This window comes from Drosophila subpulchrella, chromosome 3R (genome assembly GCF_014743375.2).
Source record: "Drosophila subpulchrella strain 33 F10 #4 breed RU33 chromosome 3R, RU_Dsub_v1.1 Primary Assembly, whole genome shotgun sequence".
Taxonomy (NCBI): domain Eukaryota; kingdom Metazoa; phylum Arthropoda; class Insecta; order Diptera; family Drosophilidae; genus Drosophila; species Drosophila subpulchrella.
In genome coordinates this window covers 9,752,209-9,776,487 of record NC_050609.1, presented here as the reverse complement: position 1 = coordinate 9,776,487, position 24,279 = coordinate 9,752,209, and the positions used below count along the sequence as shown (strand labels likewise).

The following is a 24,279-nucleotide window of genomic DNA, read 5'->3' as shown; positions in this document are numbered from 1 at the left end:
CTGAATTTTCACTTTTTCCTTACCCGGGGTTTCATTCGCTACGTGCCCGGTTAAAGAAATCAAAGAAAAACGAGTCAAACAAAAGAATTTATGAGCTACGAAAAACTTTTGGCCTCCGCTTGGTGGGAAAAACGGGGAAAAAAATGGTAATATTGGGAATGGGTGGGAGTGGCAAGCCGTTCTATCTTTGTTATTTTTCCCATTGGCATCGTTGTTTTCCCGAATAAAATTTCCATAAAAGTACATGCTGGCAATCGTTAATTTAAAATATTTAAATTGCTTTGTCAAGCCAGATAAAGCACATTCCTATAAATCCAATGTGTATATACTCGTTATAGTTGTCTGAAAGATCTCAATTAATTCCTTCTTGGCGTACAAACTAAATGATTTACGCTCGGTCCAACCGAAAATCTGGAAGATTTATGATTTTGTACATGAATTATGGCTTTGGCAGGGCAAGTTTCCCCTAAGCTTAAATATGGTTTTCCTTTTAACAGAGCAAACCAAGCAAAAAAGCCGATGAAGCTTGAAAACTTAATAGGAATTTATGATGTTATAAGTAACAATTTAAATCGTAAAATGCATTTATCTTTATTCTTTTGATTTACATTTTTATAAATTTTAATTTACCCGAATGGTTAAAAATACTTTAAAGAGTAAGTTTTTAAAAACTAAAGTGTTCTTTAACGGATAAGTATTAAAAAATAATCGTTAACTAACTTACAATCATGTATCCCAATGGATCATAAAAAGTTTACCTCTAATTGCCCTTTTAGTAAAGTTACGACTTTCTTATCAAAGCAAAAAACATTATGTGAGTACAAATTAAATGTAACTCAGGAACTGGGTTAGGTTTACCCATACGTTAGCCAACTTTATTGGTAACCCCACAAAGAGCAGGAAACCGAACTGCAGAAATAACAAATCAAAGTAATCGATGACCCTCAACAAGGGTATCGAATGGATGCCAAGTGCCTTTTTACGATTATATTTTATTTGGATTTTATTTCGGATTTCTTTGTCGCGACTCTGGCTTGCTGAAACTCAAAATCATGGCCATGGCTCCTAGCATGCGATTTCACGTTGTTCGTTATTTTTTTTACGTCTTTCGGTCTTTTAGCCACACACCAGCAGAAATACAATCACAAACACTCTGGCCGAGAGACACGCAAATAAATAAATAAACATGGCTGAATAAATGAATATTAAAAGGCCAAAAGCTTTGACCAAAAAGAGGGAAAATAAATTCAAGTAATAATGGGAGGAGAATAAACAAAAACGATATTCGATACGCAAATGGCAGCTAGTGTTTAAATGTTTGCTTGCCTTATCAGTTTCTTTCTGCAATTGTTTATTCGAAATAAGAAGGGGAAACTCGAAACCCAAAGCATGCAACCGTACAATGCGTCAAAGAAATTTCAAATTTGATTGACGACAACAAAAGATTGGCCGCCGACGTCATCCGGCAAATATTTTAAAGCTTGAATTGGAACTTGAGGCTTACGGCTTGAGGTTCGTTTTATTTTTCTAATGCTTTTGCCGCCCACGTACGTAGCCCAGCAAGAACAACAACAACAGCAGCGAAAGATACAACAGCAAAAAGATACAACTGCGAAAGATACTTTTACACGCACACACACACACACACTCAAGCCGCGAGAGCGGCGAAACCGCGAGAGCGGAAGCAACAACTTCGACAGCATAGAAGTGTGTGCGAGCAAAGGGGGCGTGGCGGAGGCGAAAGGGGCGAAAGGGGGAGTGACAAGCTTTTGCGGTTTTTAGTTACACCGACCTCAGCTTGTTTGCCGGCACAGTGGGCCATATTCGAGCTAGAGCCAAAAAAAAATGTTATCTATTAAAATCTATAAAAATACTTATTACAAAAAAAAATATTTAAAGATTAATGATCTTAAAGTAAACATAAAATAGGATAAAAGCAATAATATTATGATATCTTAATAATCTTAAAATTAAAAAAAAAGTTTCATTAAAATATAGAAGGAAATGATAAAACTTTCCAAAAATGTATTGCCCTACGTATACTTAATAAATGTATTTTTACGTATACTTAATACGTCTGAGAATACAAAATAGCAAATTTCTGTGTATCAGAATTTAAACATTTGAAAACCTTAAATATATTAATTTAAAAAATTCTAGTTCTTAAACTAAAAATAAATGATTTTGGATTGTTGATTACAGTTTTACAGCTCACGCTAGAAAAAATAAATCAGACAAGTCCAAGTCAACATGTAATCAATTCTTGATTATTGGTTATAGAAATGAGTGAGATCACTTGGTTCTTAATTGTGGGCTATAAAGACTAGCATCACTTTTGGCCCACTGCTCCCGATGACGGTGTCTTTTGCCTTGCGCTATTGTCATTTACTTTGCGGCAAGCAATTACATGCGACAAGCCAGGCGGCGGTTGTTTGTTGTTGTTTTAGCTGTTGCTGCTGTTGATATTTGATGTTTGTAGCTTATGGCTTTGGTAGGCGTGGCCCAGTTTATTGTTGTTTCTGTAGCCGCTGTCGTAGTTCGCCACATTTGGCCGAGAAAATTTATGTCAAGCCGCCTTCTTTTTGGGGCCTCTGCGCGAAAACATGCGTAAAAGTAGCTGCGAAAATACCGCCCACTTTTCGCCCCTCGCCCTATGTTCCCCGTCCATTTTTCGCATGCCTAATGGTTGCTGAAATTAAAATGCCTGGCAACAAACATAGGCAAACTTTTTTTTGGCACCAAAGGGGTGTGGGTTAGGGTGCCACGATTTATTGGTTGAACACAGCACAATTCGAAATGTTATTTTTGGAAAGCAAAAGTTTAACATATGTACCCAGAATAAATCATGTGAGGCAAGAAAAAATGTAAAATCTTAACATGTTTTAAATTGTATAACTATAAAATAGTTATAGCTTGTTCAGAAATATATGTTTTCTAAACAAATTGAATTAAATAATTAAAACCAAATGAGAATCAAAATATATAAAAAAATTCTTTAATCTATAAGACTCTCAAATCATTTAGATTCAAGGAGGAAGCTTGGTGAAATAGAAAGAAAATAAATATATACTGATTACATCGTAATCTTGTTACCAAGACTTTTATCGAGTCCCAAAAAAGTGTGCATTTCTCTTAATTTAAAAATGAATCAGTGGGTGGCTGATTGGATAAAAAGGGTGAGGGAAAGTCCGGAGAAAGGAGGGAGCGAGATGACCTGAGTTTAACAGCAGCGTTGACAGTCGCATTGGGCGCTTGGCATCTGTCAAACGTGTCATACGCAAAATAGCTTAACTGTCATAAAAACAACAAGTGCGTCAGGCAGCGGAGATCGTAAAACGCTTTATTACAAACCCCTCTCAAAAGGGGGGTTACGTACGGCAAATGTGCGGCGACGTTTATGTCTCGCAAGTGGGCGAAAAAGGGGTGGGGGCCAAGTGGGCGAAAGGTAAACATTCGAAATTCCCATTGAAGAGGAATTCCTTGGGCGCCGTTTGTTGATTCCCATAATGTTTACTTTTATGTTTCACCCGATTTATTTGATTTGTTTATGAACTGACCCCGAAACCGACAATCTTATGTGGCTCGAACTTCTCTGAAATTAATTAGCTCTTAGACATCATTGAATTCTGTCGAGTAATCCACCCTTTAGAGCTTGAATACCAAACTTCTTGTCGAAAGCCCAATTTAACTTGCTGTATTTTTATTGTGACTAAACAAAGTATAATTTGTAAATCTATATGATTTATTTATAATATCTCTGACATTTTTTACCCCATTTTCTTAGTTAATTTATTGGCTTTGGAATCGATGAAAGGTAAGTAATATTTAACTGTTTTTAAACATTTCTGGGGCTTATGGGAACACATGGGCTTAATTTTCTGAGTAAGTTACGACTTTTATAAATTATGACTCAATGTCTTTTTTAATAATTTCAATTGGCAGGCCAATATTTTATTTGCTTCCTTTGTTTTTGTAATATTTCCATAACGAATAAGAATTTTGGGTTTACCCTAAATTTGTTACACATAGAAAGCCTTTTCTGGAGAACATAACGGTTAACAATTTCGTACCTCCCATGTCTTTTTATACATTTATCTATTTTATCTGCTGGCTTCCTCTGATTTAGTTGATTTCCCTGATGGTAATGCATTATGCTTTATCTGATTTATTATCCTATCCCAGTCTCCCACCCGCCCACTTTCTCCCCCACCCTCTCTCACTATCTTTCTCTCCTATTCCTTTTCCTTTTACCCTTTACCGCTGCTTTATCTTCCTCTTCTTCTGGTCAGAACGCCAACGCCTCGCACACATACATGCGGCCATAGTTTTTTGCCCCATGCACACACACATAGGAGCGCTGGGGGTTTTAATAATAGCGCACACACACATAAAAGCTCCCGCTGGAGCAGAGAAATGTTGCACTAAAAACTTCAACGCCCGCACTTCTGGCAAATATCAAACAGCAAGCAGAAATCACAAAAGCAAATACAAAACTTTCTTGCCAACACACACACACTCACGAACTCGCTTCCCTTTTCACGGAGAGAGTTTGTGGGTGGTGGGAGAGAGGGGGCGGTACTGCCACAATAATACTCTTGTTGTCTGCGGCAACAGTTATGAAAAGTGCGGAAAAGAGAGGGAAACACAAAAAAAACAGGAAGTTTGTTGATTTTTTTCAATTAACACAAGCGGCAGCGGGAAAGAGAGAGAGGGAGAGAGAGAGAGAGAACCCTTCTCTGCTGGGGGAATTTTACAATTTATGGGTCTTTGCACTAGGTAAACAAATGCTTATACAACACCCCTATGCGGTTTATTAAATATGATTTTCTTTTATTTTGACTTTGCGCCTATGTTTATCTTATTTGATTTTTTTCATTCAATTTGCTTTTGCTTTTTTTGCATATATCTTTAATTGTTTTGTTTATTTCATTTGATAATTATAAGTTCTGAAAGTTATTTTGTTTATTCGAAAATTTCTATATTATAGGCTTTTGCTTTCATTATTTTTCATAAATTTTATTTATTTGGAATTTTCTCCCCAAATTCCATTCACTTGATTTTTATTACTTGACAAAAAGTTGACAAAATAAAACCACAACAAAAAAGCAAATCAAATCGCACACACACACCTGCAATAGACGCCCGCCCACTCACACACACATACACACACATATGGCGTACCTCTCACAACAACAATTAGTTTGCACCAAAATGCACTGGATGTCGCTCTGCCGCTGCGCTGCTACTGCTCTGCCGCGTCGCTGCTACTGCGCTGCCACCGCCAAAGCCGCCGACACTTTGTTGTTGCTTTGGGGCTGCTTCTTTTGTATTTGCAAACACACAAAAACACAGAGGCTCACACACAAACACACACACTCGCGAACTCGCTTGGCGGCGCCGCTTTCTTTACACTTTTTTCAAACAAACTTTTTCCAAAAGCACACAGAAAGGCAGAAAGGCCCGCTCTCCGCTAGACCGCTATTTCCGCTACCAATTCGAATCCGATGCGACAACCGTTCCGCTCGCGATGCAAAAACAAAGTGAGACGAGTCAAGACGGCCGCCAACAGCTGGAGCAGCCCCCAAATGTTATCGATTCATCGGAATAGCATGCCTGTTAACGAGAGAGCCAAGCAAGAGAGAGAGCAAGCCCCAATTGGGGGGCATTAACAGTTGGGATTGTGTATTCGCTATTTATCGATATTTCGTGGTAACGGTGAAATTTGAATTTAAAATGGGAAATTTTACTAAACATTACCAAAGATCTCAAATATAATATTTATTTAGGTTTACAAAACCAATTCAACTAGTAGCACTTCTTACTGCACCAATCCCAGATACAACCGTCCAACGCATTGCAGCCAAATTCACCCGGATATAGGGCGCAAAAATCTTCGGTTTTCATAAAAGCGCAGGTTCCATTAGGACAGTAGTAACTATAGCAGCTAGGAGAGCACTTATCCCGCTGATGATCCTTGCAGCCGGAGCAATCCAAAACCTCTGCAAAAAAGGAAAAAAAATGGTTATTAATTGTATTTAAAAAAAAAGTAAAACCTATAGATATATTTTTAAGGCAACACTCACCGCTCTCCTTGCACTCCGACGTACTGCAGGCCAAGAGTGGCGGATTGGGTGGCATTACCACGCGCCTCGTGTTTTCGTCATAGACGATCTTCGGGGGCTTGAGATAGACCACTGGGGCCGTGCAGACCCTGGGATCGCATAACTTCTTCTCCTTGCTAGAACACACCCAATTGGGGGCGTAGTTGATGCAGATTCGGGGACTCTTCAGAAAACAGCAGCCCGGCCCAGGATTACGATCCGGAAAAGGTTCATCGACCACCGACTGCTCCGTAGTTGGCCTCAAACTGGGAAATATCCAGGGACGTCTTGTTGTTGTTATTGGTGGAGCCACAACGTTATCGGGTATGTTTTCGGGTGTACTAAAATCGTAGCTTTTGTCCTTATCGGGATCATAGGGTGCGGCTGTAACGTACTCCACACGGTTTATATTTTCGCTGGTCACCGAGTACTTATGCTCGTTGTGGATCACATTGGCGATCTCAAGGATTGTGGTGATATATCCTGGTTCCTGGCACCGTTTTCCGTACCAAACGGTTCCCGGTGGACAGGCCGATGAAATACAGCGCCCAGCGTAGTATTCACCCTCTGAACAGACGATTTTCCGGCATTGCGATTCGTAGAATATCGAGCCCGGCGGACAGCGAGTCAGTTCTTCAATAACGGGAGGTGGATACGGAAATGGTTCCGTGGTGGTGGTTGTTGTTGTAGTAGGTTCTGTCGTAGGAGTAGTTGTTGTAGTAGTTGGTTCTGTTGTCGTAGTTGTTGTTGAAGTAGTGGGTTCTGTTGTTGTAGTTGTTGTTGTAGTAGTGGGCTCTGTTGTAGTAGTTGTTGTTGAAGTAGTGGCTTCCGTTGTTGTTGTAGTAGTAGTGGTGGGTTCCGTTGTTGTTGTAGTAGTAGTTGGTTCTGTTGTAGTTGTTGTAGTGGTCGGTTCTGTTGTCGTTGTTGTAGTTGTTAGTTCTGTTGTTGTAGTAGTAGTGGGATCCGTTGTTGTGGTTGTTGTTTCAAAAGGGCAGGGTTCTGGATTAGTCCTATAGCACAATTCATCAGTGTTAAGAAAGTAACCTAAATATAATAATAAAATGGATTATATAATACAAAGGTTGTAATGTTTACCAGTTATTATTTAGGGACATCCTTACCAGGTGGACACTTCTTATTGGTCTGTGGGTAACATTTTCCATCTGTGTTTAAGTAGTGTCCTAATCGAAAAAAGATAATATAAATCAATAAAGTAATAGCTACTACTTTGACTATAGTCAAGAGTAAAAGTTTTATAAACCAATTGTTTGTAAAATGAGTTTGAGCGTAGTGGCTTATATTTCTAATATTTATTAAAAGTCTAATATTGCTGATAAGGAGCAAGCACTCGCCAACGTAATATTTGCATATACAACTCAAATGGTTACAACTACAAAATATATAGCCATCTTCAATATACTTTTTGTTTACTTTGTATGCTATTTAAAAACAAGCTGTGAAACATTTGATTATTTTTATTAGTGACTGATAATATTAGACACCAGTGCGTATACATAATTGTTTTTAGTGACAAGCGATTAAAGGTCTGTGAGAGGAATCTTACCTTCGGGACAAACAGAAGAGCTGTAGCACTTGCCATCGATATACTGATATCCCGCCGGACACAAGGCTTCCTATGGATAGACAGTTTACAAGGATTGGGATCTGAATAAAACATCTTTGGTTTACCACGATATCAGCTTGAGCACTTCCACAGATTGCATTGAAGATCAGCCAGACGACCAGCAGCGATCTCACCGATTTCGTAAGCATTATGCGTGAGTTCCGGATCGAAATCTCCGGCATCCGAGACAGCGATTCGCGATGCACGGCTGTCCGCACTTAAAGAGAGACTAAACTAATCGAAGCGTCGATCCGGCGATGAGCTCAGGGGGATTGGGATTTGTTCTGAATGGAAAGCATAATTGCTGGCGCCGCGATAACCTTCTCCGCACGCCTCAGATAACGGTGAAGGTCGCTTGAGCTACAGCTTCAGCTGTTCCTGATCCGTAATCGGTGAGCCGGTTTCAGTTCAAATCGGTATGTCTGTTCGGAAAGAGCGTTCCCGGCTGCCTCAGCTGCTGCTGCTAATCTGCCTTGGTCTATTCCCTGCGGAGGTTATCACCAATACCATAACAAATCCCTGCCAGAATGGTGAGTTAGACTTGGAACACTCCTGACTTCGGTTTATTAGTGCTATATCTTATATCCCAGGTCAGGTTTATGCCAATGGCGGTTGCAGTCCCATTATTGTGAATGTGTTTAATGGATGCGGTGGTCAAACGGGGATAACATGCAATACTGCTAATCCTGTGGTTGTCCCTAGTACTCCAGGTTGCCCTAACGCTCCTTTACAACCTTTAGTGGTCCCAGTTTCTCCTGAAAAACCTAAAGTGGACCCAGTAACTCCTGCTTGTCCCAACGCTCCTTTACACCCTACAGTGGATCCAGTTACTCCTGAAAAACCTAAAGTGGACCCGGTAAATCCAGCTTGTCCCAACGCTCCTCTTAAACCTATAGTTGATCCGGTAACTCCTGCGTGTCCCAATGCTCCTTTAAATCCTGTAGTGGATCCGGTAACTCCAGCTTGCCCCAATGCTCCTTTAAATCCCAGCGTTGTTCCTCCCCCATGTCCTAATAATTGTCCATCCTCACAGTGTCCTAACAATTGTCCCAATTCCTGTAATAATAATTGCTCCTCTAACTGTCCTAATAACTGTCCCAACGCTAGTACTCCATATCCGACCCTTCCACCCTCAACTTCCACTCCCCAATCAACACCTGCTCCCCAACCGACTCCCATGCCCCAACCAGCTCTACCACCATATAATACACCCCGACCTGACCCAATACCAGACCCTATCCCTATTCTACCACCGGCTCCCATTATCCGCTGTCCGGAAGGAACAATCCTTATAAAAGGCGTCTGTCGTCTAATTTTCTGTGGAAGATATGAAATATACAACGAAGGACGCTGCACTCAGGCCCGCTGTCCTGCAGGATATGTTTGGACTGGAATTCGATGCTCAAAACCCAAGCCAGTGGAAATCGGCAACATTCATATAGAAAACTATGTACACCAGGCAGCTGGAAATCTGCCCCACCTAATCACCAACAATGTGAACAATGTCGAGGTCAACGCCTCCATCGCAATCCAAGGACAAACCTCTGATGAGGAAGAGGAGGATGAGGTGGAGGAAGTGCTGGTACCAAAACCCCCTTCAGGTCCCTGCTGCAATGTATTTGCTCCCAGGATTTGCAGCACCCAGGTGGATCAGGTGGGATACAAGTGCTTCAGCAGGAGCCAGCAGCAGTGTGGTTCCTTTTGCAGTGCCAACAAGGTGGTTCTGGCACCACAGAACGTAACCACATGGACGCAGGACAACAACCAGATGGTGGTCATGCCACCCAACTGGGCGGGTCAGGGCTGCCAGTCCAATGGAGGCCTTTGCCAACAGGCTCAGAGTAAGTTTTACTATCAGTTTTAAGAATATGAAAATATTTTTATACAAGAAAATATCATTCAGATATGATACTATCCACTAATTTTCTATATTTTAGACTTTTACGACTGCAGTGGCTGCGCAATGGGTGACTTTTCGACCTGCTCCTCGTATTGCTACTCCTACAAGTGCAGCACCCACAACTGCGCCTTTTATGACCAGACCCAATATTGCTCTCAATATCCTGGTCAAATCGGCTGCCGAGCGGATGATGGATGGTTCCCAATATCGTAAAGATAAACTATATCAAACCCTAAAACCATTAAAAATCTAAGAATCATGTTTTAACAACTCCCTATTTTGTTTTTGAGTGCTATGTAAAAAATATATGTTTAAAATGCTTTAAAAAAAGAAGTTACATTATTTTAACAAAAAAGAGCTTACAGGTAAACTTTCTATACCCAATATTTGTGCAGATATTACTGGAACAATCAATTGGTCATAACCGAAGGCAGTAATTTAGGTTATGCAATCGCAAATGATACATTTGTGTTCCTGACCACTCCCAATAACAATTTGAGAAAATAAAAAAAATTAAAAACATTCCATAATCTGTCTTTTAATTATATTTTAGCCTAGTTGATATTTTAAGCCACTGAGAATTTATCTAAATTGTTTACTTCCTAGTATTACTGTCAATAGTTTGATAACTTGACGTCATAGGGCATGGTGATATGAAATTGATATGAAATAGTGCGTCATTTTCGAAAATTCTAAGCGCCACACCAATAAAATAGTGAGCTAGAATTTTGGTAATTCGATAAAGTAAATATATTTAATAAAGATTTTAAATGAGTTCCCATATGTTGTGTGATCTCTGCACCCATTGTCAATGCATAGTGGAGAGCAAAACCCTTATCAGTCTTCAAATAAGCTGATGATAATCGTTCGCTTTTTCTATATTTGTAGAATCGTAGAATTCCGAGTGATTCGGATGGCAATTGAGTGAAAGCTTCGCCAGCAATCAATTCTTTGATAGTGTTATCTAGCCTTATCTTCAAGGGTAGGTAAGAGGTGGGTGGGTGGTTCCTCAGCCACCACTCGACCATTGCAGTTGAGACTCTACTTTTCGCACCAGCGGACGTACCGTTAAATCGAACCGCCAAACACTATCGATAATGCCGCATTCCAAGGTGAGTAATAAACTACCGGGATCAGCAAAGTCCGAGAATTTCGCTCGTTTTTAGCGCTAATTGATATTTTTAAGGAGCTGGCATTGGTAACGCTGGTGACTAAACCATTGCCAAAAAATGTCTACGCAATTTCTTGTTTTCGCACTTTTCTTATCAACCGATTGTTATGAAATTTGCTTGATTGTCAGATGGTAGCGAATTTGATGGGCCTATTAATATAGATGATAACATCACATGTTATTGATTTTTGGCACCTTAAAGTAGTGGGCAAATAAAGTAATATAACCATTTAAATAGCGTCCAATAATAAAGATAGTTACTAACGGTTTTTGAAACTTAAATACAAATCTGGTTGATTCACACTTTGATTTTGCTAGTCATCGACAAAGAAAGCGGTGAGATGGTAAATAGAAGTCGGAAATCTAATCTTATCTTATAATAGGAAATACGGAATTATTTAAAGTAACTGGGTAGTTTACCAATTTCTGAATAAAAATGTTCATTGCTGAAAATGTTTATACCTATAAAAGTTAAGGGTTCCGTTAATTATTGAATTATTTTGCAGCTGCACCTGTGGGCGGTGGTTGGGTTCCTCCACCTGCTGACCTTTGCCACCAGCGCCGAGGATCAGCTGAAAAACAACACGATAGTGGTGCAAACTCCACTCCAGAACTACGAACAGCCAACTCTACGGGACTACGAAGAGTGCCAGCAAAACAGAGATAATTGTATAAATGTTTGCGACTACAATAAGACCTGCGAGGATGAGTGCCCTGTTTGTCCGGAACTCTACGATAAGCCCCTGATGGTTCAGGGTATTAACGATACAGATATAGTGGCACCTCCACAAGCCCCCATTAATACCACCAACATTATTCGCCTCACCAATGAGATCAACAACATAATCGAACACCAAATCCAGAATCGAAATGAGGTCAATGTGAAGGTGAATCAGAATGTCTCCCAGGTGGGAGGACGCTTTGGATTAGGCTACAATGACCAGGGATCCTGTTGCTATGTGGTGCGATTGGATCGGGAATGTGAGCAAGAAGGTGGTCGTGATTGCCGGGAGAAAAGCCGCCTACGGGTTTGTGGCGAAAGATGTCAGGCCAGAGTGATGTTGGCCAAGAGAGTGGTCCAATGTGATGACGAAGATTCGGACCAGTGCCACGAGACCATCGAATATGTGCCAAGGAGGAGGAGATCCCACTCCAGGAAGTCCAAACAAACCACACAGTGTCAATACCTTGGCAACAATTGGCCATATTTCTCCTGTGGCCGAAATCCAGGACAAAATGGAGCTTTGGTTCAGCCACCAAGGGTAAAACGCTCCACTTGCCAGCAGTGTCTCAACTATCCCTATGGATACATTCTGCAAAATGGTCTGCCCACAGAATGTGCAGGTTGTTTCCAGGGATTTGGAGCTCCCATGATGCCCATGTATAATTCTCCTTACTTGTACAACCCATTCATGTCATATCCACCGTATGGCAACTTCCCAGGCTTCAACAACAACGGAAATAATAATGAAAATATTTATGGAAGTAACAATGGAAATAATAATGAAAATATCAAGGTAGATAGCAACATCGCAGGTTCTGGAGACGATGGGTGGATCTTATGTAACGATATTAACATAGAAAACTGCCTAAATGAAATGAATGCCAAGGATTCACAACAAGGGCCACCTGCTCATCTGGAAAAGCCATCGGAAGACGATAGGGATTCAGATGATTACAACGTTGAAATAATGAGGAGAAGACGCCGCCAAAGCCGCCGCAACTTTGTTCGATCCGCTTACAGTAAACGCAATAGCGAAAACTACTGATCTGTTCTAAATATAACTTAAAACTCTTGAGATTTTCCGCAAACCTTTTGCCTCAATATCTAATAGTATTTTTGGTCAGCCAAAACATAGAATACTTTATAAAACTACTGCTGAACTCGCCATTTGTATATAATATTTTACCGAATAAAGAATAATTTCAATACCATAATATTTGAATATTTTCTTACTAATAAATATTAAATTAAAAATGTATTATAATTTTTAAAGCATTTTCCTTTGTTTCCTTTTTTTAAGTGACCATCGTAAGACCATATCATCGTAAGAAAACAAATATTATAAATGCTATCGAGTCCACAACTTCGCTGGGAGGTTAAACTTTTTATGGCTCCCCAACAGGGGACCTGAAACCCATACACAAGCATTCCTTTTTTTATGTAATCCCGATAAGTTATCAGCTTTTAAGGGCAATTAACATTCAGGCAGTGTGTACTTTAAATAACGATTTATTTGATAGGCAGGGTATGGAGCAGGGTGACAGGGCGGGGAGACCTCGTTCTCCTTATAGACTAAACAACGTTTAATAAAATCTGGATTCGTCCTGCTCGAATGCTTACGCTTGCGATCTGGGCATACGTAATATTAATATAGTTGATTGGATGTGAAAACATTTGTTCTGGCATTTCAATTGCAGGTAGATAGTTTCGTAGGCTTCTTGGCGGGAGTTCCTGATCGCCTCCTCTGCCCCTCGTCCCTCGCCCCCTTCTCGATGAACAGTGGTGGAACAAGACTACTAGAACTTATGGTAATATTGCGCGTGTGTTGATTTTAGTTGGTTTGTCCGCTACAATTTTAAAGGCCGTCAGTTTGGCGAAGAGCTCTACTTGATGCCCAATTCCTTGAGTTCGGTTTCCTCGTCCACAGAGTCCTCATCATCCGAACCGTGCACCGATGGAGCTGGAGTGGTGTGACCTATGGGTATACATTATATTAGATTTTACTTTTAAAATTTTGTACCTTTGTTATATCATTTGCAAATCATTCTCAGGGCTTATGCATTTTTAATATGTTTTAACATTGATTGTTATTTGTAATTTACTTATTTTAAAAGTAGTTAAAAACCTTAAGCAGGTATTTTAGTTACTGTTGAAATATTTTGTTTGTCTAAAAGTATTCACTGATTTTTTGCCTGGTGCTTATCAGTACATATAATAGAAATGCATAGATGCACACAGGAACATAAAATTAAAATAAATCGCTGCTTACTTTTAGACCTGGATTTAATTTAAACATGCATTTTTAAATATAAAAGAACGGACCATTTTTTATTTGACATTCCAAAGAAATAAAAATAGATTAGTTTGTACTTAATAAAAAGGTTATGAGTATTAAGCAAAGAAAGGTAAAAGTGCAATTTGGAATGTCCAAGCGCTGTTTTATTCAAAACTTTACCAACAACTTTAATCAACAATTAAAAACTTTTCTTTTAAGGGCACGAAAACAACAAAATGCATAAAAATTGGAACGTTTCGAGTATGATTTGCAAAACTTTTTAAGTTTTTATCGGTCTGTATCTTCTTCCTCCCACTTACGCGATGAAGTTGGGCTGGGTGGTTCGCTTTGCGGTCGCGAGAACATCAAATTATTTTTCGATCCGTAGAGAGACAGCTCGTCCACATAGTCCGGGTATACGGCCTGCAAGGCCTTAACCCTGGCCTGCCTGTAGTACTATAAAAGGAAATAACATAAATTAGTTCAGCTATAATCATAACAAATAATATTCAAGATGGTTCTTTGAAGAAAGAAGTATATGTGATGACTAGCATAAAATACTAACAATGCCCAGGGTACGCCAGTCCAGAAGATCGCTCAGCCGCTCCGTGCGATTACGCTGGATGATGCGCTGGCGTCGGTTGAGCCTGGAGAATTCCATCATGAAGCTGGACAGCTGCTGGACGCTGTTCTCCAAGCCGATGTACCGACGATCCACGATGTAGATGCCGTAGGACTTGGGATCACTGATGTGCTCCTCCATAAAGCAACCGAAACCGGAAAGGTTGGTGGTCACGCTGGGAATTCCCATCACCGTGCACTCGGCGGGGGTGTAACCCCAGGGCTCGTAGTACGAGGGGAAGACACCCAAGTGGCAGCCACGGACGAACTCCTCGTAGTCGATGCCGAACAGGGGATTGGTGGACGTGAGGAACTCCGGATGGAAGACCATTTTCACGCGATCGTGCCGGGAGTTAAACAGATGGCAACGACGGATTGAGGCAAGAACAGGATCGTTCCAGTCATCGGCCACATTGTGTGTGGTAACCGGCGGCATCGAGTCGCGCTGCATTGCGAACATACAGCGCTTGATCTTCACCAGATCCTCCTTCGTGAGCAGATCATCGGCATTGGGGATGTTGCCCCCGAGGCAAGTGTCGAACATCCGTTTGCCCACCGCCTGTTGCACGTTGTTGATCGTATCTCGGAGCTGCTTGATCACCGCATGTCCCCGCAGCGAGTCCACGTTAAAGTTGTTCGTCTTGGTGGGGAAGATCAGGAAGGCCACCACCGTGGTGTCCGGCTTCTCGTGCTTCAGCATCGCGTTGAGGCGAGCTAGGGCCTCGATGAAGATGTCGGCTCCCTTGTTGCCGAACTCATAGCGACCAGCGATGAAGAAGTACAGGGTCTTGTCCAGATCAAAGTCAATGTGGCTGTCGGGAAAATAATGGTATTACTAATGTTATAATTATAGTTTTAAGAATATTTAATTGCCTTTACACTTACGTCATATATATAAGCTATTATTTAATACAATATAATCAATCCCTAGCATTTCAAAAATTCTGTTTCCAGGTGAACATTTATTAGCTATCGGCAAATCTATTCATTTGTACATCACCAAGTTTCAAGCAAACATTGAATTACTATAAATTCGAAATCATATAATCATGCATGTAGATTACAGATAGTCATGTTTCGATCGATTAACCTTTATTCAAGGGTGTAGAATATTGAAAACATTTCCGCATAACATTGAATATAGAATTTACTATCTGTCCTGATAATTCTGCATGCTTGGAATTATTGTTCGAAATGTTTGACATGAAACTAAGCTTAAAAAGTTTATAATTTATACAGATCAAAATCTGTTTGTGAACTTTGGAGTAGCAATTCTAGCTCTAGACTTTCACCACACTCAAGCATATAACTTATGGACCTTGGTAGTAGCAATCCTAACTATTAACCTATACCACACTCACCCGTAGAAGTGTCCCCGAACGAATTCATTGATCTTCTCCTTGGCGACGGCGTGCAAGTTCTGGAACTCGTGGATGGCCGAGAATTTCTTCACATTGAGACCGTTTGGCGTGATGATGTCCGGCTTGCGCTTGAGCAAATGCTCCGCCTCGTAGCCCGTAATCTCCGAGACGGTGGTGAACACGTGGGCCAGGTGGGTGGCACCTCGCTCCAGACAGTAGCGATGGTAGATCTGACGCTTTCCCGCCTCCTCGTCCACGGCGAACTTATCGAGGTTGTTGTAGAAATCGGTGTTGCCTGCGCACAGATAACGACCCAGCAATGTGGCGTGGGTGGTGAAAACAGTGGCAATCTCCACCAGACGAGTGCGTAGGACGATGAGAGCCACTCCAGCCTGCCACTCATGGAAGTGGGCCACAATCCTCGGGGCACTCAGTTCGTTGTTTTGCGAGTAGCTCACGGCAAAGTTGCGGAACTCCTCCAGGAACTCAGCAATCATAAAGCCTAGGATAATGGCATCGTTTGTCTCGATATCCAAATGAGGTATTCCAATATGGCACTTCTCCCACATCTCCGACTTGAACTGATCCAACTTCCAGGCGGCCGAACCAATATCGAAGAGGATTAGCTGGGGATTTCCGTCCACCAGCCAGCGACCGGTGTGGATTTTATAGCCTCGCGAGCGCATGGAGTTCACAGCGTCTAGCAGCGGATTTCCGCGGGGGAACTCCAACTCCTCCATCTCGGTGCGGGCACAGTTCTCCTTATAGGGACCCATCATGCACAGCTGCTCGCCCATCTCCTCGGTGGACACATAGGCCTTCGACCGGATCACCGTGTAAATGCCGCCCACCTTGTTGGCCACCTCCCATGCCACCTCAAAGTTCCAGCGATTCTCCCGGGAGGCGATATCACCCCGATCGAAGTAATCCTTCAGGTCCGCCCCGGACTCCACTCTCGAAAAGCGACGATTCATCTGAGGGGAAGGATGAAATAATATAGATTAGTATTTGAATATATTTCAGTAGATTTTGCCCAATCTAATCCCCACCCTCAGGGCATATGAGGTGGACTCATTGTCCTCGAAACGATAGGACTGCTGTCTGCGCATCTTGATATGCTGGGACCGCTATAATCTAGGCGCCGCTGATCTATAGCTGAACCTCTCCGCTGAGGCTCTCGTTGCGGACTGATAGTGTCAACTAAATTTAGCCACCGTCCTGACCCACATTACAAGCAGCGATTCCTTATCGCCTTACACTCGTACAGGAAAAACAATCTTATATATTTAAAATCAAGTTCAAAAAATATATTTAAAAAGTCTTAAATGTTTTCTGATAAAAACCGGTCGAAAGTTCGCTGCTTAGTCTTATTTAAGACTCTTAAGTAAGTACAAAACATGATACCAATTATAATCATTATGTCATCATATCATCATAAAATCATCTTATAAACCATATCAATATATATATCATATCAAATCATAATTGATGTTAGGATAAGATTGATAAAAATCAAAGTGATTAGCTAATTCTATGTTCTATTCCAACTAATTTCTCCCAGTGCATTGACCGCTCTTGATATTGTGTTTGTTGGGCTGGTCATTGTCACTACACGCCGGCATTTGTTGCATCACCACGCAGCGAGGTGCGATCGATCCGCTATCAGCCGAATGCAGTTGCATCGGTGCAGTTTATGGGCTGATAAGCCGCACTATGCGACATCGCCCATGTCCCTGACAGTCGGTCGTTTATGTACGTGCCATATTCCGTACTTATAGATGGACGCACGTTGGGCCGTAAAGCAAAGGTCTATTTTCGGATGTCGGAAATGTTCGACATCATCTGGCCAAGATGAGTTTGCCAATTTTCTGCTGTATAAGTATACAGGAAAATTTGGCAAATGTTTTCATTGTCAGCGACGCAAACTGAGAGAAAAATGCTGCAAGCGCCATATACTATTTGGTACAGTTTTGGTAGGAGTTTATTGGAAATAAACCTATCGTTTTAAAAAGCCGCCAGGGATTTTAGTCTAAATATTCATAGTAAATAAATTTTATTAGATTTTCCTAAAGAACACTAGCCGCAAGGGATTTTAGTCTAAATATTCATAGTAAATAAATTTTATTAGATTTTCCTAAAGAACACTATCTCTTTTTATATTTTTAGTTTGTCAATTAAAGAATAAGTCATAAAAACACTGGGTGTTGCATTTTTAATTGGATATTGTCCAGAATGACCTTGAAAACATGAATTACATCGAACTCATAAAAACGTTTTGCCCAATTAACTTCAATGAATTTTTCAAGGCCCTTAAGCAGTTAACACACCCACCAACTACCTTATCTGTGTTGACATAATAAATAACATTTTAAATTCTCTAATGCGAACTTTCTACAAACAATAAAATTGGAACTTATTTGATCGACAGTAGTCAGAAGTAATGATGTATCTGTCAAATTTAAATATAAATATATCCGAAAAAAGATGTTTTAGTTCTCTCGGGCTATATATTAGATATATGTATCTGTTGTACACCCATCTAAAAAAAAACTTCCAAATGTCACGTTTTGTAACACTCTTATCTATTTTTTAAGCATCTTATTTGAGATAAATCTATCCAAATATATCTTTGTATCTTAGCATTTCGTCAGGACCCTATGCACTTTATCCGCCGCTAGGGGGCGTGTCATACGGATAAGGAGGATAGAGATCTCTGTAATTATCACTCAATTGCACTTGTCTCCTTCGCACTTTTCACTCAGAATTTTGTTTGAAAACAATTGACGAAGGAATGCGAGAAAAAGTAAAAGTGAGGAAAGCCTCTTGGCACCGATTTCTATCAATTGAACAATTGTCGACATCTCTTACACTTGATAATTTTTATTCAATTGCGAGGAAGAGAAAGAGGTGAAAATTAAGGCGCTCGTGCTGTCTCGCTTGCACTCGCACACACGCGCTGCTGCAACACAACTCCAAGAACAAAAACAACAACAGCTGAGAGACCTTAAGTGTATATTTGTGTGTGTGTGTTTGTGGCAGGCAGAGATATTTTTTCATTGCCAGAACAGAGCGGCAGCTAAAAGTCAAATAAAGGTCAGTGGCAGTGCTTCTCAGCGAGAGAGAGAGCATTCAAAATTGTTCACCATTGTTGGTATAGTTTGCTTCTTGGCCCCCCTCCTTTTTGTTATTGTTTTTTAAACATTTTTACTGCTCTTCTTCCTGTTGTTGTTGCTGTTCTTGTTTTTTTTAACCCGCTCAACGAGTTTTCAACTTTGATAATTTTGTTTTTGCTGCACTCTGAGGTGGGCAAAAGAGAGGGGGAGAGAAAGGTAGAGGGCGCCAGGAATTGGAATTTCTTTTCTTTTTTTTTTTGTATTTCCATGCGGCCGGCGCATTGATAAGACTTATAGCGCTTATCACCGCCTTTTTGTTTATGTTTCGCGTTTATCACTTTTCCAGCAGAGGTGCGATTTCCATGTTTCCAAGGCGTCCGCTTGGCGCCAATTGCGAAATGCAAAATAAAAGAAAACCGCTGATAACGAGGTTTGTTTGTATATATATGTGTAGATATGTAAATGGGTGTGTAGGGAGTAATTCGAATTTTGGCACGCGCACAGCTGTAAATTATATATCCCCCGATCCGAACTCGGAAATAAATTCACTTAAATCACCTTAGAGCCACAGCAGTCGCTGTTGTTGGCCACACGGAACAAAACGAATAACTGAAAAAGAATTCGAAAACAAAAAGAAAACCCATGGGCGGCCGGGAGAGTTCTTGTTGTTGCCCTGCAGAGTGGGAGTTTGCGCAGAGAGAAATGCGGAGAGAGCGCGAGGATAGGGAGAGAGCGCCCAGGTGAACAGCGTGACCGTGTGAGGGGCGCTCGAAAATACACACCTGGGTTAATTCAAAAGTTACTTTGATAAACCATTTTCATTTATTGCTCGATCGCTTTGGTTGTTATTGGTTATTTATAAAATATTCTATTATATATTATATTATTTTATATTTTGTATAGTTAATGTACAGAGAACAAAAAGCTTTCGATGTCGAAAGATACTAAGATTAGTAGTTTTAAGAAGATAAGAAATTAGATTAGTAAGTTTTAAGAAAATAAAAAATATAAGTATCTCAGACACTTTAAAAAATATTCCATATTATGAAATTTAGAAAACAATTTTAAATATTTTTCGATATATGTATAAGTAAGTCCTACATGTTTCTTTAAATACTTTTTTCAAAAACAGGCGGCAACGTAAGCCAGTAACGTAAGCATCATTTCCAACTATAGAAAAAATACCACAGGTCGACCAAGAGCGGGAATTTCGAATGGCGAATAAAATAGTTTTCAAATTGAACTATGAAACTAAAACCGAAGTTATTTATAAGTCATACAAAATAAAAATAAAACAAAATCTATATATTCAAGCAAAAGAGAACAGTTTTAGGCTTTGATCCATTGAATAGTTTTAGTTATAGTATAATTTAATTATAATATAATTTAAAACAATATATGTGCAATGCACATAAATGCGAAAATAATATATGTATAAATGTAAATTACCTTACCAACTCAACATTTATCTTTATAATTTAGGTCTTGTCATAAGTTATAGATTCATAAAAATGACCGTTAACTCTGCAAAGTAAAAGATATGTTTAATTCACCTATAAGTTATTTATTATTTAACTAAACCTAAAATGTTTCTTATTATTTTTGGCAGCTTGATCAAAATATTATTTCTAATTTGTTTTGAAGATAAGTTTTACCTTGATCCCAATCAAGTGGTCTATATAAACCTTTAATTGACCACCGTCAGAGCTCACCTTGAATTTCACTCAGTTTTCGCGTAGAGAGCTATATTTCACAGAAATTTGAACAGTTGGTCGTAACCTTGCTCTATAAACAATTTAATGTGCGCTCACTTAGCCTCAATTAAAACTTGCAGATGGACACGCAATTTCCCTGTCGCCTTTCAATTCCCTTTCTTTCAGTTGAAGGTTTCGTTTTTATGTTTATTAATTGAAAAGTGTGAAGAACAGGCAATCATTTACCAATAGAAGGAGAGGGGAACAGGACGATAGAAGGAGATAGGACGAAAATATCTAGGTCAATTGAGTGACAGCAAATATGTCAATATCATTTAAGAGTTCTTTCCTATGACCTTGACAGAAGTTTTTCAAATTAAAAAATCTATTTTTAAAAAAGGAAAGCATTTATGTTTGGTTATTCAGTCGCCAGGTGGCGCTGCAGCATCAGATGACTTTATCAGCGGCCCACAAGGTCAAAGGACATTAATATTATTAGTGCCTCTCTCTCACACTCTTGATTAGCGCCCGTCTGCTTTGAATGCCTTTGAAGCTGTTTGCTCTTTGTGTCCTTGATAAACATCCATTGATAACAGACACAATGGACCAAGGACAATATCAAGAGTGCCAGCTTCTATGTTTATGACGTATCCTGCTAGTTAAGTGTAAATCATTTTGGCTTGCATCTAGCTCACTTGTTTTAACCTCTCATTTTGCCCTTCTCCTGTCCGATTTTAGTTACTTTTTCCATTTCCTGTAGCTACAATTGTCGCAAGGATGCACATTTACAGATGCACTTGATAACTGCACACTCACTGGCTTATCTGTGGACAGTGAAATAACGAAAATATTTCGGGGAATTGTTGGGTCAAGGTCAAATGCTGAATATCATGTTTTGGTCTTTTGCCAACAAATAAATAAATGTGTGGGGTGCATTTTTAATCAAACTAGAATTCTGGGAATTTTCTCATTAACTATTAAAAATGATGGAAATATTTTGTAATTTGACCAAGAAAGATATGAAAAAACTATAATAATAATTATAATCAACAACTAACCTACCATAAGGTATATATCTTAAGCGGGATTAGGGTCTACTGCTGATATAGCTCTATAATCAACTCTCTGTTATACATAGTTTCAACTATTCTAGCTTACATTAAATAATAATAATTGTGTCATTTTATAAAGAAATAAAAGTAACAGATTACTCTCAAAGAAAATAAACCTCATAGCGCCCAAAAAAATATAATCATAATTTAGACTTATCTGCAACTATCATCCAAAAAAGTGCTATGAAACGGGAATACGAAAATAGACGGAAATAATCGAGGCCAAGCGCCTTGACCACGCCATTAAGAGCTTAATTAAAAACTTGGCCATAATTCATTAGCCACCATGGCCGGGCACGTGAACTCCAACTGAAGGCGATGGGTCGAAACCCAACTTAACCGACTTAAGGTTAAGGGACGTTCAAGTCAAAATGTGACTAATTTATGTCATGACACCCCCGACTAAATCGACCCATTCCAAAGCCTGAGCTGTCGAAATATTGCAGGACAATAAAGATAACAACGAAAGAAGCTTCTACAGAGCGACGAGGTTGCCATGATTGCGTTTATGCGGCACAGGCAGCCAAGACAGCTGGAAATTACTGATTAGCCATGTGTCCTCTCGACTGAAATATACTCTCTGGAAATGTATATTCAAATTGAAAACTTTATTAGAATAAGAAAAAATGAAATATCTTAAGTTTAATTCAACACAGCTAGTATAAAAGAATTAAAAATGTGTTTGGAAAGTAAATAATAATAAACTTATGTAGAATAATATCAATAATTTTAATCATTTAAATATTGATAGTTGGTATAAAAAAAATTTAATATCTTAAGTTAAATTTAACCCAGATTTTGTAAATGAAATCAAAGTATTATTAGACAATATATTATAATAATCATAAGTACTGTACAATAATATCACTAATATTACTCACACGACGCGTTGCCTATATGTAGGCAAATCATAAAACAAAACGTAGAAGATCAAATAGAATTTATTTAAAATTTGAACAGTTAAATTCCATAAGTTAGGTGTACTCTAAAAGTAATGTTCTTTGCAGCGCCAAAAATAATATTAAAATAATATAATATTAAAAAATAAGTTAAGGTAATAATAAATTTAGGTGCACTTTAACTTTCATTTAAGCCATTGTATTAATTTCCTTTCCATGTTATACTCTAAAAACAAATTCTTCAAAACTAAACCAACCGAAGTCGCCATCATATCATTATACCTTGTAAAAAGTGTTGCCTGCTGGGCGGCGCATGCGTCAACACACGCCGAACATGCAACATGGTGAACGTGGCTGCCCCTGTGGGTGGTGAGGTGCTGAGGGCGGGGGCGGGCGGCTGCTGTGGGTGGTGCGCGCCGGAGGATGTGCTGCCAGTGTTTGTATACAAAAAAGAGGCGCCACAGCAGCAGGAACAGGCAGCAAAAACAGAAGCCGCAGCAGCTGACGGCGCGAATTCGAAATTCGAAAACTGTTATCAACAAATGCCGAGTATCTGTGTGAGTGCGTGGCTGTTGCTGTGTGAGTGTGTGAGTGAACTAGGGGCATCTGTGTGGGTGACTGCCTGGCCATGGCAGATGAAGCCCATCAGTTGGCGGCTGTTGCACGTTGCGTGCGGTTTTGTTGGGCTCCGAACTCCGAGCTGCGTGTCCTCCTGAGCCCCGAATACACGTCCTTCGTGTCCTCGGAAAATATTCAAAGTGCGTTCCGTTGTCGCTGCCGTTGTCAGTTGTTGGCTTTTTAATAACTCACCAGCGAGTGGCAACTAGTCGCAAATACTATGCCCCGACTATCGCCAGGACAAGTGGCAAACCTGTCATTTACTATTCGCCCCTGGCGAAAGTCGGTTGTCCTCGCGCATCTCATCTGAAACAGTCGAAATAGTGATCGGTTCAAAACTATAGTGAAAGTTTCTTGAAACTGTTTAAAGTGTAAGAAGTGTACTTAACTAAAAAATAAAATGATAGAATGACGGAAAAAAAATACTATTTGTCAAGTAAATACATTAATTGTTGCGGCGTTTTCAAGATACATTAAAGAATTAATGCAGCTTTTAATTCAAAAATTAAATTTATTGAGTATATTTTAAACAGAACTCTCACAATATAATTGCCATTCACCGAATGAATCTTAAGTTTAAAGAAAAAACGGTTGACACACCAAATTTAAAACAATATGACAAATTAAATAAACCCACTTAACATTAAAAGCCAAGAATCATAAAATAATAATTAAATAAATATGTTTAAATAAAAACTTATATTTAAAAACTACCTATTTTTATAATAATTTATTTCTTTTACTTTTAACAACAAACTAGAATTTTGAAGATACAATTTTTTAGCAAAGTGTGTTACAAATTTGTTTTAAAACTTTAATATAAAAGATGAAAGAAACAGCAGTATTTATTCCAAAGCGTAATAACTTTCAATAAAACAAGAATCGCAAACAATGTAAATATTTAAAGAGGAAAATTAATTTTCCAAATCCCGGGAAATAATAAATTATGTTAATAATTCCCCTAAGCAATTTACACAGTTTTAATTAATGTGTTCTATAAACGCTTTGCCGTGGTATTAGGCATACGCCCGGTGGACCAACTCAAACGTTGGCCCAACTTTTTCCC

The 24,279-nt window shown here is 39.5% G+C and overlaps 6 protein-coding genes across 11 annotated transcripts in view; 3 read left to right on the top strand and 3 right to left on the bottom strand.

Annotated features, from left to right (window-relative positions):
* LOC119548545 overlaps positions 1-5,540 on the bottom strand; it is a 33,324-nt gene extending 27,784 nt beyond the window's left edge. For both annotated transcript variants that reach the window (XM_037855844.1, XM_037855852.1), the window contains exon 1: positions 5,182-5,540. The gene's annotated coding sequence lies outside the window, so the exon portion shown is untranslated. The remainder of the gene's footprint in view (positions 1-5,181) is intronic.
* Positions 5,541-5,741: 201 nt separating this feature from the next.
* On the bottom strand, positions 5,742-7,934 carry LOC119554667 (cell wall protein DAN4). The gene is made up of 5 exons (XM_037865672.1): positions 7,791-7,934; positions 7,666-7,735; positions 7,223-7,282; positions 6,084-7,145; positions 5,742-5,999 (listed from the first exon to the last, which is right to left on the bottom strand). Exons 1-5 carry the CDS (start codon positions 7,905-7,907, stop codon positions 5,806-5,808), a joined length of 1,503 nt encoding a protein of 500 aa, XP_037721600.1. The 5' UTR covers positions 7,908-7,934; the 3' UTR covers positions 5,742-5,805.
* A 204-nt stretch (positions 7,935-8,138) lies between these two features.
* LOC119546032 lies at positions 8,139-9,955 on the top strand. Its single transcript, XM_037852054.1, has 3 exons — positions 8,139-8,255; positions 8,316-9,566; positions 9,663-9,955. Exons 1-3 carry the CDS (start codon positions 8,144-8,146, stop codon positions 9,836-9,838), a joined length of 1,539 nt encoding a protein of 512 aa, XP_037707982.1. The 5' UTR covers positions 8,139-8,143; the 3' UTR covers positions 9,839-9,955.
* A 708-nt stretch (positions 9,956-10,663) lies between these two features.
* On the top strand, positions 10,664-12,727 carry LOC119546041. Its single transcript, XM_037852065.1, has 2 exons — positions 10,664-10,737; positions 11,303-12,727. Exons 1-2 carry the CDS (start codon positions 10,723-10,725, stop codon positions 12,563-12,565), a joined length of 1,278 nt encoding a protein of 425 aa, XP_037707993.1. The 5' UTR covers positions 10,664-10,722; the 3' UTR covers positions 12,566-12,727.
* Positions 12,728-13,323: 596 nt separating this feature from the next.
* LOC119546017 (glycogen [starch] synthase) lies at positions 13,324-19,580 on the bottom strand. Of its 2 annotated transcripts, none has more exons than XM_037852041.1 (5): positions 19,449-19,580; positions 15,778-16,751; positions 14,361-15,228; positions 14,116-14,251; positions 13,324-13,495 (listed from the first exon to the last, which is right to left on the bottom strand). In XM_037852041.1, exons 2-5 carry the CDS (start codon positions 16,749-16,751, stop codon positions 13,404-13,406), a joined length of 2,070 nt encoding a protein of 689 aa, XP_037707969.1. In that variant the 5' UTR covers positions 19,449-19,580; the 3' UTR covers positions 13,324-13,403. The 2 variants fall into 2 exon arrangements, with proteins under 2 accessions (XP_037707969.1, XP_037707961.1); XM_037852033.1 differs by lacking the exon at positions 19,449-19,580 and adding an exon at positions 16,827-16,984.
* A 3,663-nt stretch (positions 19,581-23,243) lies between these two features.
* LOC119549676 (soluble guanylate cyclase 88E) overlaps positions 23,244-24,279 on the top strand; it is an 88,861-nt gene continuing 87,825 nt past the window's right edge. For 3 of the 4 annotated variants that reach the window (XM_037857902.1, XM_037857884.1, XM_037857910.1), the window contains exon 1: positions 23,244-23,353. The gene's annotated coding sequence lies outside the window, so the exon portion shown is untranslated. Of the gene's footprint in view, positions 23,585-24,279 lie in introns of all 4 variants that reach the window. The other variant, XM_037857893.1, reaches the window with a different exon arrangement.

Excerpts from the sequence above, each read along its gene's own strand:
- LOC119546017 (XM_037852033.1), bottom strand. The coding sequence starts at position 16,886 with ATGCGCAGACAGCAGTCCTATCGTTTCGAGGACAATGAGTCCACCTCA. Across the intron at positions 16,752-16,826 it reads CCACCTCATATGCCCTGAGG|ATGAATCGTCGCTTTTCGAG; the intron begins GTGGGGATTAGA and ends CCTTCCCCTCAG. Across the intron at positions 14,252-14,360 it reads ACTGGCGTACCCTGGGCATT|TACTACAGGCAGGCCAGGGT; the intron begins GTTAGTATTTTA and ends TTCCTTTTATAG.
- LOC119546032 (XM_037852054.1), top strand. The coding sequence starts at position 8,144 with ATGTCTGTTCGGAAAGAGCGTTCCCGGCTGCCTCAGCTGCTGCTGCTA. Across the intron at positions 8,256-8,315 it reads AACAAATCCCTGCCAGAATG|GTCAGGTTTATGCCAATGGC; the intron begins GTGAGTTAGACT and ends CTTATATCCCAG. Across the intron at positions 9,567-9,662 it reads CCTTTGCCAACAGGCTCAGA|ACTTTTACGACTGCAGTGGC; the intron begins GTAAGTTTTACT and ends TCTATATTTTAG.
- LOC119554667 (XM_037865672.1), bottom strand. The coding sequence starts at position 7,907 with ATGCCGGAGATTTCGATCCGGAACTCACGCATAATGCTTACGAAATCG. Across the intron at positions 7,283-7,665 it reads CTCTTCTGTTTGTCCCGAAG|GACACTACTTAAACACAGAT; the intron begins GTAAGATTCCTC and ends TTTTTCGATTAG. Across the intron at positions 6,000-6,083 it reads GTCGGAGTGCAAGGAGAGCG|AGGTTTTGGATTGCTCCGGC; the intron begins GTGAGTGTTGCC and ends CCTTTTTTGCAG.